This window comes from Prionailurus viverrinus, chromosome B4, assembly GCF_022837055.1.
Source record: "Prionailurus viverrinus isolate Anna chromosome B4, UM_Priviv_1.0, whole genome shotgun sequence".
Lineage (NCBI taxonomy): Eukaryota > Metazoa > Chordata > Mammalia > Carnivora > Felidae > Prionailurus > Prionailurus viverrinus.
The window spans coordinates 98,235,426-98,254,434 of NC_062567.1; the positions used below are offsets into that span (position 1 = coordinate 98,235,426).

General features: G+C 35.7%; 1 protein-coding gene and 1 non-coding gene across 2 annotated transcripts in view; both read left to right on the forward strand.

The window, feature by feature from the left end:
- Positions 1-928: 928 nt before the first annotated feature.
- LOC125171387 (U6 spliceosomal RNA) lies at positions 929-1,036 on the forward strand. Its single transcript, XR_007154304.1, has one exon. It is a non-coding gene; the product is annotated as a U6 spliceosomal RNA (small nuclear RNA).
- Positions 1,037-18,429: 17,393 nt separating this feature from the next.
- NAV3 (neuron navigator 3) overlaps positions 18,430-19,009 on the forward strand; it is a 591,913-nt gene continuing 591,333 nt past the window's right edge. The window contains exon 1 of the mRNA XM_047867359.1: positions 18,430-18,740. Coding sequence (XP_047723315.1) covers positions 18,669-18,740 — 72 coding nt within the window. The 5' untranslated portion in view covers positions 18,430-18,668. The remainder of the gene's footprint in view (positions 18,741-19,009) is intronic.

Genomic DNA, 19,009 nt, shown 5'->3' on the forward strand with positions numbered 1-19,009 from the left:
AAAATATGCACAAAGAAGTGGTTTTACTAGACACCAAATACTACTGACTGTTCACTAAAGGGTTTCTCTCCCATTCTTTTATAAATCTCATCACATAAAGGAGTGACTCTCCATTGAGTGCTGGTCTTTCTTTGATAACTCTGTTCAAAATATTCCATTGGACCCTCTAATAGAAAATTTCCACAGTTTTATAGGCTGGGTAGACTTTTGATTCTCTAGTTAACATGCAGTTTGTGATATTTAATAAGATAGCATCTGTTCCTTTGTGTTGCACTAGTGTCCAAAGATAGGATATTATAGAAATTAAAGTGTAGACCATTGGGCTATAAAATGGTAACAAATCTGGTTTTAATGATCTGAAATCAGGGAGGGCTCAGAACACCTCTTAGCAAGGAGAATGTCCTAAAAGTTGCAATGCACTGATCAACATAGCCTTGGCTAAGAAAGTGGCAGAAATTAGGAGGCAGTGTATAAAATCTTAGAATATTAAAGTTGTAGGTGTCCTTGAAGATTGTATATTGTACCTTTTTTATTCTGAATATCAGAAAATTGAATTGAAACCATGATGAGTTACACATAAAAGTTTTGAAAACTTTTAATTCCCAGTTTGTGAAGTCCACATTGTTTTCTGTGTCATCAGTATTCTTTTCAGTATTGCATGTTGCTTCAATAATGTTGCCCAACTTCACCCTATGCCCTTCCTCCCAAATTCAATAGCTTAGAAAAATAAGCATTTGTGTTCTTGTTAATGGAATGGCCATGCCTCATCTGGGCTCGTGTGGTTTTGGCATCATGGTTGGATACATGGATATGGGTCTCCCTTACATTTCCCCTTTTTTCACGGACCAGTGGCTACCTGAGGCATGCTCTTCTCATGGAAGATCATAGGAAGGCAAGAAGGCAAGCTGATTTAAAATCTCTGCTTGCAGTGCTCTCTTGGGCAGCACTTATACTAAAATTGGAATGATAACAGAGAAGATTAGCATGGCCTCTGTGCAAGGGTGACACGCAAATTCATAAAACCCCTGCTTGTGTTAATTCTCTCTCTCGTGTGCGCTCGCTCTCTCTCTTGAGCAAAGTCAGTTACTTGGACAAATTCTAAGTATTTGGACAGGGGAGATGAGAGAATATTCACTGAAAACAGTCCAATCTATCATGTTCTCTATAAGGCCAAGATTTCTGAATTTAGGGTAAAGGAGAATCTGCTGTAACAAAAGTACTGTGGTTCAAACAAGATTGATGTTTATTTTTCACTCTCATAACAATTTAGAGTAGGTCAGTGTTCCAGGGCAGGTTAGAGGTTCTGTTCCAGAGACCCAGATTCCTTCCATTTCATTGCTCTACCATTCCATAGGGTGGTGTCCTTTTCACATGACTGAAGCTGTCTGACTGGTACAACATTACATTGTAGCCCATGGGAAGGAGAAGAGAGAAAATCACTACACAAGCAATATCCTTTTCAAGTCCATGTTTGAAAGTTGGTATGTGCAATTTCTGCTTGCATTCCATTGACCATAGCATCATAGAACGGCAAGACCTAGCCACCAGGTAAACTGGTTAAGGCAGTCTCTGATTTCTGCATAGAAAGTTACAATGCTGCCTACAGTTAGAACCTTGAGGATAAATAGAGAGTGGATCTTGGATGACAGTTAGCAGTCTTTGCTCTCAAGATAGTTTGAGGTAATTATGTATACGATGGAATGGGCATGGGTGGGAAAGATGAGGAATGCTCCTTTTGCCTAGGGGGAATTATGTAGGTAACTACCTTCCACAAGAAGAAAACTGGAAAAAAAAATTAAAACTTTTTTTTAGCTCACCAATTCTCAGTATGTTTACTTTTATGATTACCTAGAAAAAATGATTGTCTATTTGCTGTTGTAACCAGAAACAGCCATTGTTTCACATCTCCCTTAGGCGAGCCTGTATTCTGTAAATAACTGAGTCCATGTACAGACTAAATGTAAGAACCTGATTAAATAAAAAGCTTGATTAAAATTATAAAATAAGGCACTGGATTTTTAAGCACACATCATCATTTTATGCACATAATGTGTGCCATATCATATGGGTTATGACCTGAATTATTGCGTGCGTGTGTGTGTGTGTGTGTGTGTGTGTGTTTCCTTTCTCTTCAAGGCTTAGAAACTCCCATTTCAGAACTATTACTGAAGATCGAATTGATGTCAGCCAGGAAACTGTAATTTCCTGTCACTTGGCCTTGAATTACTACTTTGTGCAGACAATAAACAATTTAGCTAAAAGATGCAAGCTTTTTTCCTACTTATCATTAGTACCTAAGAATATGAATGTTTTGTACTGTTCCATCTCCATTACACGTACACTTATTGGCTCAGAATGATATTCAACCCTCCTTGTGTACTTTTATCTTGAACTAATCAAGTCCAAACTTCCTGCTGCTGAAAACCCATGTATGTTCTTTTAAAGTGGGCTACAGAGCCAATTCATCTGATAAAGCAAATAACCTACGATTTCCAGTACAGAAATGAAGCAGAGAAGCCATGTTGCAAGGAACATAATGTTTTCCCCTGCTGTTTTTATTTGTTCTGCATATTTCAAGTGAGAAAGATGGAATTTTACAAGAACTTCATTTGTGAAGGATGCAAGGCAGTTATGTTTCTTTAAATACTTTCCCCAAATACTTGGTACACGAGAGAGAAGCTTGTTTTGTCTTACGTAATTGGGTTGCAGTTTTCTGAAAACTAACCCACAAAATTTGTGTTCTATTAGTGTTGACTTTCTGGTTGCCGGTTTCGCTACGATGCCACAAAAAGGGATTCATTTATTTGTTGGGGGCATTTATGGGACAACCAGTAGCACCAAGTCTGTTTAACTGTGTGTAGCTGAATCAAGTGAGCTTAAAGATTTCATGGGGTTAATGTGATGGGGTCCTCGGCTGAGGGGATGAACTGGGAATTCAGCTTAGGGGTTGGGACTAGGGCAGAACCTCACACATCTTTTCTCTCTCTGGTCCAGGAACAATCTCTGACACCTAGGAAGCTCTGGGAAAAGAAAAAAAAATGTTATTAAAGCCAGCATACCAAGGAAGGAGGCCATCTTTTCATGAGAAGGGACTTGAGCTGACACTGTGGTCAAGTCAGTCATGTTCCAGGGCCACTTGGTATGGTGACGGTAACCGTCCACAGGAGACGTAGGGACAATTTTTCTTTGCTCTGGATTGTACCAATGCATTGTAAAGCATTTATCATTCTTCCCCTTCCTCCCAATAAATGCCAGCAGCACTCTTGGGACAACCAAAAGGAACCCCTTGTCCCCGACCACATTGTCAGATGCCACGTATGAGGAGGTCATAGCTCTGCAGAAACTTACTGGCTATAGTCCCATAGTTACTTGTTTGGTTGATCGATTTATCTATTATAAATAAATACTTTAATAATGTCTTTTTAAAAAAACATTTCTTGTTTTTATTGTGAACTGTTTTCAGTGTTAGGAAAACCAAAGTGAATGATAATGATTAACTCTTGTGTACTCAACATCCAGCTTTACTTCATTTTAACATATTGCTTTAGACACTTTTTTTTAAGTACGTGGAATACTGCATCATTGTTAAAGCTTCCTTTGTAATCCTCCCCAACCTCATTTCCATGTTTTCACCCCAGGAAAAAACCTGCTGTTCTAATTTTGGCTTCATTACTTTTAACATGTTTTTATGCTTTTACCATACTTGCATGTATTTCTAAGTGGTATTTAGTATTTCTTTATATGTTTTAAATTTCTTATAAATGGTATCCCACACTCTATTCCTGCATAATTTCCCTACTTGATGCATAAGTATGCTACCAAGATTTGTCTATGTGGATATGTAGAGCTTTGGTTCATTCATTTTAAAAGCTACAAACTATGTCCTTATACAATTATATGCCATAATTTATCTAAATTTGTGGTTCTGGATATTAAGTTTATTTTTAATTTATTATCAATGCCAAGGATGCTGTAATGAACATTCTCATACACATCTTTTAGTGAATGGGTTTTTCCCTAGGAATTCAATTGATGCATAGTTGAATTTTACTAGATTTTGCCACATTACTCACTACAGTGCTTGAACTAAACCAGCACACCGGGTACCTACCCACCATCAATTCATGTAAGTTTTAGAATCATCACATCTTTTCCTTCAGTTGCTGTTGGTAACATTTAAAAAATTTTAACAATCTGTGATGTGGGACATAGCATCTTTTTTAAAAAATTGTATTTTCTCACTTTCTATTTCTCATGCGTATTGACCATCCATATTTCCTCTTGTAGGGAATGTCTATTCATATACTTTGTTCTTTTTTCTATTGGGTTGGCTGTCTTTTTGATTTTTAGTTTTTTAGTAAGAATTTTGGTTTTCATTTCTACACACACACATGCGTATACATATGTGTTGTAAATATATTTTCCCAGTCCCTGACCTTTCTTTTCTATGTCCACTTTTTGTTGTATAGATGGCTTTAGTCAGTTTTATCACCCTCTTTATTAGAGTTTATATTTTTTATATATTATACAAGAAATTTTTTTATGCTAGCTTTATTTTTCCTCATGTGGATAACCGATTGTTCCAAAATCATTTTTAAAATTGTCAAGTCTTTTTTATTGAATTGCATGTTAATATTTGTGGGCATATCTATTTCTAAGCTATATATTTTATCTCAGTAATTTATTTGTCACTTTCCTTGTCCCTTACTTTGTCATTGTTTTTTTATCAATTATGTTATCTTTGAAAGCATCCATTTTTAAAAATTGTCTTGGCTAGTCCTCCCCCTTTGTCCTTGCATATGAAGTTAACATCAGCTTTTTAAGTTACATAATAAAGTTATATATTGACATTTAGGTTGGAAACTGAAATAAATAAACTTATGAAATAATTGGAGGACAACTGATATCCTTATGATATTGAATCCTCCTACACATTAACATGTATTATCTCTCCATTTATATGGTTTGCATGTTTTTAAATTAAAATGATTTTCTATGTAAAGATCTAAATATAGTTTACTAGTTTGTTTCTCTAAGAACATTGTATTGTTTGTTTTTCTTACTAATGGAATTTGTTTTGTTTTTGTTTTTGTTTTTGTTTTTTCAACGTTCATTTTATATTTTTGGGACAGAGAGAGACAGAGCATGAATGGGGGAGGGGCAGAGAGAGAGGGAGACACAGAATCGGAAACAGGCTCCAGGCTCTGAGCCATCAGCCCAGAGCCCGACGTGGGGCTCAAACTCCCAGACCGTGAGATTGTGACCTGGCCGAAGTCGGATGCTTAACTGACTGCGCCACCCAGGCGCCCCTGAAATTTGTTTTGAAATTATATTTTCTGTCACTGTTTTTATTGTTGCTGATCTAAAGTTTTTTTGTTTTTTTGTTTTTTTTTTTTTTTTTTTTTTTGCTGGTGCATTATAAATAATAATCTTGTTTAATCTAAATAATTTGTTTATAATTTTTCTTAATTGCTCTTTGTAGTCAATATTATATGCAAACTTTTTTCCTCCTTTCTTATCCTTATATTTATTGATTTTTTTTGCCATACCATGGCAATGAGTGCCTATAATATAGCAGTTTATTGAAATGATGATAGCAGGCATCTTTATCTAATTTTTTTATCTTTATTTTAGTTTTTTAACTTTGTAATTTAACTTTATTTTTTATTTTTAAAAATTTACATCCAAATTAGTATATAGAGAAGCAATTATTTCAGTAGATTCTGTACTGCCCCTTACCCATTTAGCCCATCCCCCTGTCCCACACCCCTCCAGCAACCCTCAGTTTGTTCTCCATATTTATGAGTCTCTTTTGTTTTGTCCCCCTCTCTGTTTTCATATTATTTTTGTTTACCTTCCCTTATGTTCATCTGTTTTTTCTCTTAAAGTCCTCATATGAGTGAAGTCATATGATTTTTGTCTTTCTCTGACTAATTTCACTTAGCATAATACCCTCCAGTTCCATCCACGTAGTTGCAAATGGCAAGATTTCATTCTTTTTGATTGCCGAGTAATATACTCCATTGTATATATATATACCACATCATCTTTATCCATTCATCCATCGATGGACATTTGGGCTCTTTCCATACTTTGGCTATTGTTGATAGTGCTGCTATAAATGGGGGTGCATATGTCCCTTCGAAACAGCACACCTGTATCCCTTGGATAAATACCTAGTAGTGCAATTGCTGGGTCGTAGGGTAGTACTATTTTTAGTTTATTGAGAAACCTCCATACTGTTTTCCAGAGTGGCTGCACCAGCTTGCATTCCCACCAACAAGGCAAAAGAGATCCTCTTTCTCTGCATCCTCACCAACATCTGTTGTTGCCTGAGTTGTTAATGTTAGCCATTCTGACAGGTGTAAGGTAGTACCTCATTGTGGTTTTGACTTATATTTCCCTGATGATGAGTGATGTTGAGCATTTTTTCATGTGTCAGTTGGCCATCTGGATGTCTTCCTTGGAGAAGTGTCTATTCATGTCTTTTGCCCATTTCGTCACTGGATTATTTGTTCTTTGGGTGTTGAGTTTGATAAGATCTTTGTAGATCTTGGATACTAACCCTTTATCTGGTATGTCATTTGCAAATATCTTCTCCCATTCTGTCAGTTGCCTTTTAGTTTTGCTGATTGTTTCCTTCACTGTGCAGAAACTTTTTATTTTGATGAGGTCCCAATAGTTCATTTTTGCTTTTGTTTCCCTTGCCTCCAGAGACGTGTTGAGTAAGAAATTGCTGCAGGCAACTTGGAGAGGTTTATCATTTAATATATGAAATTACTTTTACTATATTTATCTGTATTTATAAATACTACCTAGTAATAATTTTAAACTTCATATAAATAGTATTCTATGTATTCTTCTTATAGTTCATCATTAAGTATGATATTCTCTGTTAGAGCTACTTCTTTCTATTTATATTTTCTTTTTATATTTTAATCATGAATGGGAATTGATGTTTATCAAAAAATTAACATTTTTTGTGAGTTATATTGTTCCAATAGGTTTCTATTTTTATAGTGCTGGATTCCTTTAGTACATGTAACACTGGAGTCTTTGATCTGGGACACATTAGCGGAAGGGCAAGGAGAACTTCTGACCCCAACATCTTCTTCTGCTGGAACAACTTCTTACCCTGAAGGGTTATAGGATCCATCCTTTTCTTTGGGCCTGGATCCTCTTCTTTACACTTTAGATCTACTGATTTAGCCATGTAAAGAATATCTAACAATTCAATACCAGAATTTAAAGGGCAAACAATGACCATTCACCTCTAATGCTTAAAATTCCAAAAGCAATTTCTAGTCCTTTTTGAGTGGTTTCTGGATCTGTGATTTGTTACTTCATCGGTAGTCTGGCACAGGAACTGTTGATTCTTTTTCATTCTCTTGGACTTGAATAGAGGTTCCAGAGCCTGGGAAAAATATGTGAAATAAAGCAAACTTTCTTATTTTTCTATTTGTAAAAGTGAAGAGTCCAGAAATCCTGAATTAGGATACTGAGCTTAAGATAGTTAGAAATCCCCGTGTAGAATTGGGCTTTATTTTGGTCAGTTACATGAATTGGGATCTGTAGGGAAACCATCCCCTCCATAGAGCAAAAGAATGAGTTACCTAGTGCTACTTAAAATTACACAGATGGATCTTCCAGATTTAATGTTCAAAAAAAAAAAAGGAAAAAACGTACAGGTACATGCTGTATAATTCCACTTGATATGATAGTTTAAGACCAAATAAATCCACAGTGATAAAACAGACTAGTTGTTACCTATTAAGGGAGGGAGGAATAAAGGGGTCTTTTGGAGTTCCGGAAATTTTCTCTTTCTTCATATGGGTGGTGATTAACTCAGTATATCATATGCTTTACAATTAAGATTTTTGTGACTTACTGTATGCATGTGATACCTCAGTACAAAAGAGTATGGCTAAAATCAGAAAGGGCTTACTCTTCCTTCTAAGTGATACATATGTTTTTTCATAGGATGAGACAATTTTGGAATAACCTTGTTAGGTTTATAAGAGATTGTTAGAATATGTGTGTATGTGTGTATGCATGTCATATGTTTTCTTCAGAATCACATGAATCCTTTAATGAATGGTGAGCAGCTTCCAAGTGTTGTGTTATAACTTGGGGATTCTAAGAAAGTATATCGGGGCTGTCAATCTAGTGAGGATAAGTAATTAGTGATGTGTGAGAGCAGGGGAAGTATTTAATGCCTCCTAGAACATTGGGGAAAAAAGTGCCTGACTTGTTTGCAGTGGACTTGGGGGCACAGAGTGAAACCTTCTGAAGACATAGACTTGAGTCAAATTTTTAAGGATAAATAGAAGTCTGACAAAGTGGATTGTGTAGCATGTATAGATATGTTAGTGCTAAAGGTATGAAATGGCATTTTGTCCTCAGGACTAGTTTTATGATATAACCACAACAAAATGTAGAAGCTGAGAAGTGTTAATATATTAAATTAGAAAGTCAATTTCATTTTTATTTGAGAGAGAGAGAGAGAGAGAGAGAGAGAGAGCAGGAGAGGGACAGAGAGGGAAAGAGAGAGAATCCCAAGCAGGCCACATGCTCAGTGCAGAGCCCGATGAGGGGTTCAATCACACAACCCGGGGATCATGACCTGAGCTGAAATCAGGAGTTGGACACTCAACTGACTGAGCCATCCACACACCCTTGAAATGAGAAAGTTTAAAAGGGATCATCATGATGGGAAAAGTTTTGAATGACATGCTAAGGAATTTTTATTTTTATTATTATTTTTTGGCTTTAGAAGCCAAAGGGAAGCATTGAAGATTTTAATTAAGTGGTGTGATTGGGGTTAATTTTGGCAGTATTTAGCAATTTGGATCCTCTCCCTGGAGTTCTTTCCTTGGTGCTTTTTATTACTGTAATGTGTATGCATCATCTCCTCTGTAGACCAGTGATTCCTAAATCTACATCTCTGTTCCAAACTCCTCTCCTATGTCTTCAGACTCCTTAGCAGAATCAATTGTTTTTCTGTCCCTGGATGCAAATTTCAGTTGCTTCTTATCACTTTATGTCACAAAACTTCACCTTACAATTTACACTATTTATTCCAATATATTTATAAACATATGTTTCTTCCAAAGCTTTTTCCTCTTGACCCAAACCAAGACTGACTACAAGTGCTTCTTACTGCTACATTCCTGCTGTTTGGAAAGGACCTTTGTTCATCACCTCCAGGCGCAATAAGGTCTCTGTAGGAAATGGGGAAGAGGAGAGGTACAGAGAGACATTTTCTTATTGGCTGATCCTGTGGTAAGGTGGCTTCATTCTCTAGGCTGGGGGGATATTTAAACTGACTCATTGTTATTTGCTTGAGATATTTGGAGATTTCACTGTAGGGTATCTTTGATCTTCCCTGCCTTGACCTGAGTAATCACATCTCTCCTCAGTTTCTTTCCCCAGTGGTGCCTAGAGCTTCCTCCTGGAGGAATCACTCACTTGGCAAATTATTCTTTCAAGCAGAGCCCCTTTTATAAAAAGATTCAGGCAAACATTCCTACCACAAATTCCATATCTTGTCTCTAAGATTTGTACATCTTAGATCTACAATCAGAGAAGACTGTGGTTTACTTCTCAGATGATTATTCTAGCCTGCTGCCACAGGTCCCTTTACCTTGCTTAGGTACTGGACTTCTTTGTCTTGTCAGCTGCAGGGAACATACATCGGTTGCTCCGGACAATACCCCGTAAGTTCTCTAGAAAAATAGAACTATTTATAGTTAGGCATTAAGAGACTTGATTTCACTACCGAATCCAACCACTGAGTTATATTGAGTAAGAATGGCAAAGAATTAGTATGATATATTGACCAGTAACTTCATATAAGAGAATAACCTTTTTGAATCATTTTAATAGACATAAATTCACTCTTTTTCTCTCCACTCCTTTAGAATTTTTTAATAAATGTTTTTTATTCCACAAAAATAAGAGGTCATATTATATTCTCTATGCATTTAAAATGAATCAAAGCCATATTAAAATTAATTTTTATTTGTACAGTATTCCATTAATTAATTCTATCCACATGAAATTGACTTTTATCCTTGATATGAAATCATCAGTATTCTAAAGTGTTGATGTTGGACTAAATTGAAGAGTATGCTGATACTCATTAGTTTTGTTTATACCTGACTCATTACTGAACTGTAATTTCCATAAAGACAAGGGATGAATTTGAAAGTTGACTGTGCTGAGTGCATATTAGGCACTCAGTGCTATGTGTCTTTCATATGTCTTTAGTGCTATAAGGGAAGATACTAGCTAAGGTGGATAAATTTGAATAATGTAGAGCATTCGTGATGCTTTGGCAATATTATTTCATATCAGTTTCAAGAAATGTGCATAACAAGTATGGTCAATAGGCTATAATAACTCATTAAGGAAAATGGGAGATATGTTGGAAGTCTAGAGATGAGTACATTTCCTGACACTTGATAGACCATGTATTTGTAAGGTTGACGTTGTTCTCAGGCAAAATTCTATCCCATAATCAAACAGTTGGTCATAACCTTAAAAAAGAATGATGCCCACTAATAACAGGTTCCATGAGTCTAGGATACTTATTTGTTCCTTATTGGGAGTACCGTTAAAGGGAATACTAAAGACAGGATGTATCTGAATTTTCTTCTTAGTGTACTTTTTTCTCCCAAAACATACTAGACATCAAGAAAACTGCACAGAATGTAAATTTACAGCTCACTGAATTGTTACAAAGGTAGCATCCATGTAGTGCACCCTCAAGTCACAAAATGGAACACTAATAGCAACTCCAGTTAAATTCCAGTCAAAACCCTTTTTATCCCCCTCACCAAAGGTAACCACTATCCTGACTTCTAACCCCATAGTTGAGTTTTACGAATTTTTTGAAATTCTATGAATGGAATCATGCAGTGTATATTCTTTTGGACTTTGAATTCTTAAAATTTTTGATATTTATATTGATAAGTGTCTCTAGTTTTCTCATTTTATTTAATGTATGTTTATCTCTTGTATAAAAGTACCACAAGTTACTTACCCATTGTAATGTTGGACTTTTGTATTCTTTCCATATTTTTGGCCATTCTGAAGGAACTGTCCTGCACATTTCTCTTCATGCACTGTGTGTACAGTTTTGAAAACTACAAGTCTAGGAGTATTACTGCTGGGCCATACTGTATGTGTATCTTCAAACTTGTTAGATTTGCAATTAACAATTTTTGGTTAAAAAAATTGTTACCATTTTTGAGTGTGTGTGTGTGTGTGAAATTACTGTACAAATTTATATTTTGGCTAGCATATTTATGTTCTTGTTTTTCCATGTCTTTGCCAGTAGTTGGTATTGTCATTTTAAAACATTTTTTCTAAGTTTTGAGTTTCAATTCCAGTATAATTAACATATGATGTTATATTAGTTTCAGGGGTACAATGTAGTGATACAACAATTCTATATATGACTCAGTGCTCATCATGATAAGTGTACTCTTAATCCCTTTCACCTATTTCACCCATTCCCTCCCCCACCTCCCCTTTGGTAACCATCAGTTTGTTTTCTATAGTTAGGAGTCTGTTCCATGGTTTGTCTCTCTCTCTTTTTTCCTTTGTTTGTTTCTTAAATTCCCCCTAAGAATGAAATCATAGGACATTTGTCTTCCTCTGGCTTACTTATACCGCTTAGCATTAGACTCTCTAGCTCCATTCATGTTGTCGCAAATGGCAAGATTTCATTGTTTATGGTTAAATAACGTTTCATTGTGTGTGTGTGTGTGTGTGTGTGTGTGTGTGAGACACCATGGAATATTTATGCACACACACACACACCCCCCACCTCTTCTTTATCCATTCATCTATTGATGAACACTAGGGTTACTTCCATAATTTGGCTATTGTAGATAATACTGCTGTAAACATCAGCGTGCATGTATCTTTTTGAATTAGTATTATATTCTTTGGATAAATACCCGGTAGTGTTGGGACGCCTGGGTGGCTCAGTTGGTTGGGTGTCTGACTTCAGCTCAGATCATGATCTCACGGTTCATGACTTTGAGCCCCATGTTCAGCTCTGTGCTGACAGCTCAGAGCCTGGAGCCTGCCTCAGATCCTGTGTCTCCCTCTCTCTCTCTGCCCCTCCCCCATTCACACACACACTCTCTCTCTCTCTCAAAAATAAATAAAGATTTTTTAAAAATTTAAAAAAGTACCCAGTAGTGTATAGTAGTTCTATTTTAATTTTTTGAGGAGCCTCCATACTATTTTCCACGGTGGCTGCAGCAGTTTGCATTCATACCAACAATGCATGAAAGTTCCTTTTTCCCCACATCCTTGCTGATGCTTGTTGTGTTTTTGGTTTTAGCCATTTTGACAGGTGTGAGGTGATTTCTCATTGTAATTTTGATTTGCATTTCCCTGCTGGTAAGTGATATTGAGTATCTTTCCATATGCCTGTTGGCCATCTGTAAGTCTTCTTTGGAGAAATGTCTGTTTATGTCTTCTGCTTATTTTTAATTGGATTATTTGTGGGTTTTTTGTTTGTTTTTGTTTTTAGTGTTGGGATGTGTGGGTCTTTATGTGTTTTGGATACTAGGTCTTCATTGGATATGTCATTTACAAATATCTTCTCCCATTCAGTTGGTTGCCTTTTGGTTTTGTTAATGGTTTACTTGGCTGCACAGAGATTTTTATTTTGTTGTGGTCCCAATAGTTTATTTTTGCTTTTATTTCCCTTGCCTCAGGAGACGGATCTAGAAAAATGTTGCTACAGTCGATGTCAGCGAAATTACTGCCTGTGTTCTCTTCTAGGATTTTACAGTTTCAGGTCTCAAATTTAAGTCTTTGATCCATTTTGAGTTTATTTTTGGGTATGGTGGGAGAAAGTGGTCCGGTTTTACTCTTTTCCGTGTAGCTGTCCAGTTTTACCAACACGATTTGTTGAAGAGACTTTTTTCCCTTTTGCATTTTCTTACCTTTTTTTGTTGAAGGTTAATTGATCATAGAATCACGGGGTGTTTCTGGGTTCTGTTCATGTGTGTGTCTCTTTTATGTGCCAGTACTATACTGTTTTGATAGCTACAGCTTTGTAGTTTATCTTGAAATTGTGATACTTTCAGCTTTGTTTTTCTTTTTCAACATTGTTTTGGCTATTTGGGTCTTTTGTGGTTCCAAGCAAATTTTAGTGTTACTTGTTCTAGTTATGTGAAAAATGCTATTGATATTTTGATAGGGATTGCATGAAATGTGTAGATTGCTTTGGGTACTGTTACCATTTTAACAATATTTGTTCTCCTAATCCATGAGCATGGAATATCTTTCATTTGTGTGATCCTCAATTTCTTACATCATCAGTGTTTTATAGTTTTCAGAGTACAGATCTTTCACCTCCTTGGTTAAGTTTATTCCTAGGTATTTTATTATTTTTGGTGCCATTGTAAATGGGGTTGTTTTCTTAATTTCTCTTTCTGTTGTTTCATTATTGGCGTATAGAAATGCAATGAATTTCTGTACATTGATTTTGTATCCTGGACCTTACTCAATCCATTTATCAGTTATGATAGTTTTTTGTTGTTGGTATTGTTAGGTTTTTCTGTATTTAGTATCATGCCAATTGCAAACAGTGAAAGTTTTACTTCTTTGTGATAATTCAGATGTCTTTTATTCCTTTTTTTTTTTTTTTTTTTTTGTCTTACTGCTGTGGCTCAGAATTCCAGTACTATGTTGAATAAAAGTGGTGAGAGGGTCTTGTTCCTAGTCTTAGGAGGAAACCTTTAAGTTTTTCACCATTCAGTATGACATTAGCTGTGGGTTTTTCATATATGGCCTTTATTATGTTGAAGTATGTTTCTTCTAAACCTTTGTTGAGGGTATTGCCATTTTTGAAAATTATAAACCTTGGTTTACACTAGCATTTTCCTAATATAAATGAGGGTGTTTACTTTTTCATGCTTGTTGGCATTTATGCATCCTCTTTTCTTCTCACTTTTTATTTTTAAATAATTTAAAATTCATAAGAAGTGGGGGGAAAAAGTACAGGGAAGTTTTATTTATGTACCTAGTTTCTCCAGTTGATAACACTGTGTGTAACTATAGTACGTATCAAAGCCAGTAAATTGACACTGGTACAGTTATAAGAACGTATTCATATTTCACCAGCTTTGCACTCTTTTGTGTGTGTATATAAATTTATTGCATGTATAGATTCATGTAACCACCTCCACAATCAAGATAGAATTATTCTATTAATATCGGGCTTCCTCACATCACACATCCTTCTCCCCATCCTTCTCCCCACCACTAATCTGTTCTCCATGTCTGTTACTTTTCTCTTTTTGGAGCACCTATTCAAATATTTTTGCCTGTTTTTTTTGTCTTTTCTTAATTTTTAAATGTTTTTATATGTAGTTATATGTATAACAAGTACCTTTTCCTACTCTGGGTTGCATTTATGTTTTCTTATTGGTGTAATCTGATGAATAAAAGTTCTTGATTTTAATATTATCTTAGCTACCATGTTTTCTTTATGTTTAGTGCTTATGACCTCTTGTTTCTCTTCCTTCAGATCATTAATATATTCTTGCAGAGGCATTATTATCTTGTCACAGGTATATGTACAGTCTACCTGGAATTGATTATTGATGTGAAGCAGAGGTCAAATTTCACTTTGTACCCACATGAATGTCTAATTGAGCCAGAACTCTATTGAGAAAACTTCTTCCTTTCACTTTGCAATCCTACCTTTGCACTGAATCAAGTGACCTATATGTGTTAAGAGTTTGTTTCTGGGCTTCTGAATCCATTGGTTAACTTGTCTATCCTTGCATCAGTTATATCCCATTGTGTTTACTGTTGGTTTATATTTCTCAACATTTGGCAGAGCAGATAGTTGAAACTTGTTCTTCATAATGTCTTGGATTTTCCTGGTATTTTGCTTTCCCATATATATTTTAGAAGCATCTTCTGATGTTATAAAAACAAAACCGGGAATTTTGTTTGGTAATGGACTGTGTCTACAAATTTTTTAGGCATGAATTGGCATTTCTGCAGTATTAAATCTTACAGTCCATGAATATAGCATAGTGCTGCATTTATATTTTGATTTTTTGATGTTTTATTGCTTTATTATAAAGTTTTCAACCATCTTTTATGAGATCTACTCCAAGATATTTGATATTTTTAATGCCACTGTAAATAGTATCTTTTTAAAATTTCATCTTTTTGAATATTTGTTGCCATTATAAAGGAATATAAAGGGATGTTATGCATTGATTTTGTATCCAGGAAATTTGCATACTCAATTATTAATTCTAGTGATTTAACTCTTGATTCTTTGATATTTTCTGTATACATCATCATAACATTTCCAAATAAAAGTTATATTTCTTCCTTTCCAGTGCTTTCACTGCATGCCTGTATCCCTCTCCTTCCCTTTCTCTTTCTCTCATACTTTCTTGTATCACTGCATGGTTGGACTTTAAGTACAATATTTACAATATTGAAGAGAATTTACATTGGTAGTTATTTATGTGCTGTCCCTGAGCAGATGGAAAGTCTTTAATTTTTTACAAGTATGATGTTTGCTATAGATATTTTGTGAATATACTTTATCAGATAAAGGAAGATTATAGAAATTCTTTTCTAGTCCTCCTTTGCCAAGAGTGTGTGTGTATGGGGGTGTGTGTGTGTGTGTGTGTGTGTGTGTGTGTGTGTGTGTTTGCGTGATGAATCAGTGTTTAATTTGTCAAATTATATTTCTGCACCAATAGAGATGGGCATATCATTTTTCTTCCTTATTTCATTAATGTGAATTATACTGATTCATTTTCAAACCTTAAACCAATCTTTATTCCTGGCATAGGACCAACTTGGAATTGGTGTATGATCCATCTTGTACATTGTTGGATTCAGTTCATGTTCCTTTAGGAATTTTGCTTCTGTGTCCATCGGTGAGATTGGCTTGTAATTTTCTGGATTTTAGCAAGCATCTTTTGTGTGCTTTACAAGTCATTTTATCTTCTTCCATCCAAAGTGCTTCTCTTGGGGGATTTGCTGTTTTAGATAATGATATTATCCTTCCTGTGCTAATAGGAATAATGCATCCTTACATCACACACCCACACTCATGTCTAATCAGGTACCATTTCCATCAACTGTACCTTTAAAATATCATATTACTTAGTTTTGTCATTCTTTCCATTTCATCAGCTCCTCCACTAGTTCAGGATGCCACTGTCTCTTTATTTGATTGTTGAAGCAGTATCTATAAGGTTTTTCTGTCACAGGTTTTGTTCCCTCCCATCTATCTTGCATATTGCAGGTAAGATGAACTTTTAAAACCACAAATTCTATTATGCTTCATTTCTTCTTAAGAAATTTCAGTGACTCCTCATCGAATTACTCTGAGCTCATATGGGCCATGTGTTCCCTCATGTCCCAGCCTTGGCCCATGCTGTTTTCTTTGCTGGTAACATTCCCATTAGTACATAAACTAGGTGTACCTCTGCAGCACATCAGAGGACTTGAGGAAGGAACAAGACTTGGGGAAATAATGGCTAGTCAGGAGACTGTATGGAAAGGTACAAAAGGCAGTCAGGAGCTGATTTTTCAGACAGTATCTATTTAGTTTATCATTTATTTTATGCTTGGCCTGGCATGTTTTGTGGGACCTGGCAGTGAGGTTCTTCAAAGGAATACATCATGCCGAACCCTGGTGCTCAGCTCTTGATAGTGTAGTTAATGAGTCATGTAAAAAGTGAACCTCTTAAGTAAATAACCAGGGTGATGGGGAATTGGTGAAGGTGTAGGGATGGTTAACCTGGCTAAGGTGCTACTTGAAGACTTGTCAGATACAAGGGGAAATTAAAAATGTTTTGTGTACATTGATGACTACAAGGATATTAATAACCACAAATATACAGAAGTATTTAGGAATGCAGAATTGATCTCCAAATTAGGAAGACTTATTTCAAGGCCAGAAATTTAAAGACTGCTTCCATATGGAAGGAACTGCCTCCCGAGATAACTGTTTTCTCTTGTGTAATGTACTTGGGCAGTGGTTGGCAATTATGTTAAGGGATTTTATACATTAGGGCAGTGGTTTGAAGACTCAGGCCATATACAGACTAAATAAGAGTCTTTGGGGATGGGACATAAGAATCAGTAATTTTTGAAGCTTCCCTATGACTCCAAAATGGAGACAAGTTGGGGAAGCCCTACAGTAGTGGGAGGTCTCAATTCCTCAGTGGTTTCCTACATCAGGAGTGTTTCAAGGAAATGAATAAAAAAATGTACATTTCCAAGCACTCCTTTATAGCTTCTACATTAGTCATGTTGGGTGGACCCAATAAATCTGTGTAATTAAGATTATTTCCAGATTATTTCATTTTCTAGCAGGGTTTGGAAACCACTGGCTTATATGACTTTTTAAAGGACAAAATTGTGCATTCATAATTCAGCAAGGCACCTGACAAACTAATTCATGGTATGCTTATGGACAAAATATATAATATGAATTGAGACATCTATGTCTAGGACAAAGAATGGGTTTTGTGGGACATCTGTCTGGCTCAGTCGGTTGAGTGTCTGACTCTTGATTTCAGCCCAGGTCATGATCCCAGGGTCGTGGGATTGAGCCCCAAGTTGAACTCCCTGCTGAGTGTGGAGCCTGCTTAAGATTCTGTCTCTGTCTCTGTCTCTGTCTCTCTCTCTCTCTCTCTCTCTCTCTCTCTCTGTCTTCCTCTGCCCCCACTCACATGCTCTCTCTTGCTCTCTAAAATAAAAAACTTAAAAAATTTAAAAAAGTATGGGTTTGGGTTCAAAGTTATCTGAATTCTAATTCTAGTCCTGTTACTACTTACTAGACTTAAAAAATTTGCTTACCATCTCAGTCTCCTCATCTTAAAATAGAGTAATAATAACAACTTTATAAATTCATTTTGAAATTTAAGTTATTTATGAGAACTGTCAGTCTAACATCATGTCTAAGTATATTGGGCTCGTTTTAAATTCTTTAGTTCTGTGAATACTGAAATTAATGAGTGGATCCATGGAGCATATACGCATGTTTGATGAGTGTATATGTATTCCCTATTGACTTTTAGCTTTGATGTGCTGTGAATCCCTAGTTTTAATATTCTGCTTTGAGTCAGGTTGTAATTGGTATTTTAAAGGCCAGAGGGGTAAAGAATAATGCCTTTCACCAGCTATTGCTTTTATGTGAAATATAATCCATGCCTACATTGTTTTTCTAAATTGCACATTTTAGGTAATTTTTCATTAATTATACTGTAAATGACGGGGGTGAGAATTAACTGTATACTTTTTTTTTAAATCACAGGTTAAGGGGAACTGTGTAATTATTTATTAAAATGGAAAACTGTGAAGAAAGAAAAAGATAGCAGTTGGAGTTAAAATTCCTGGATGAATATTTTGCTTTTTGAGACATCAACATTTAAAAACGATATGCTGATTTGGAAAGTCCTGGGAGTACATTGCAAAATTCATCTTTTCCATTCAATAAATGGACTTTTTAATCACTCCTTGGAGTTGAGGAAGTTCGGAGACAGTGTGTGATGGGAAATGTGGCATGCCGGTGTTTTCCTGGTGATTGCATCTTGGATTAGGTTGCTGCCTATTTGAAGAGATTCCATTTTGAAAAGCAAGAACCCACTGTGATGGATGTCTCTTCAGAGATGAGCAGACATGGGAAGAATCCAGTGAGTCACAAGCTAGAAGATCAGAAGAAGGTAATGCAATACATTTCTTTTTGCTTGGTCCTTTTTGTTTATGCTTAGCGAGAATTTTCTGAATTGCAAATGAATGTGGTTTAGGAGATAAAATAACATACTATTTCATGGAAATAAATCCCTCCATATAGCCATGTATAGCTTTGGGTCTGGATCTCATTACCAGTTGGTGGTTTTGTTTCTGAAATCTTCTGAATTCATCCATCCAATAGGTTGGCAAAGGATTCCGTGGTGTTCTCTCACTCTTGACTGTGTTCTAGTGACCTGCT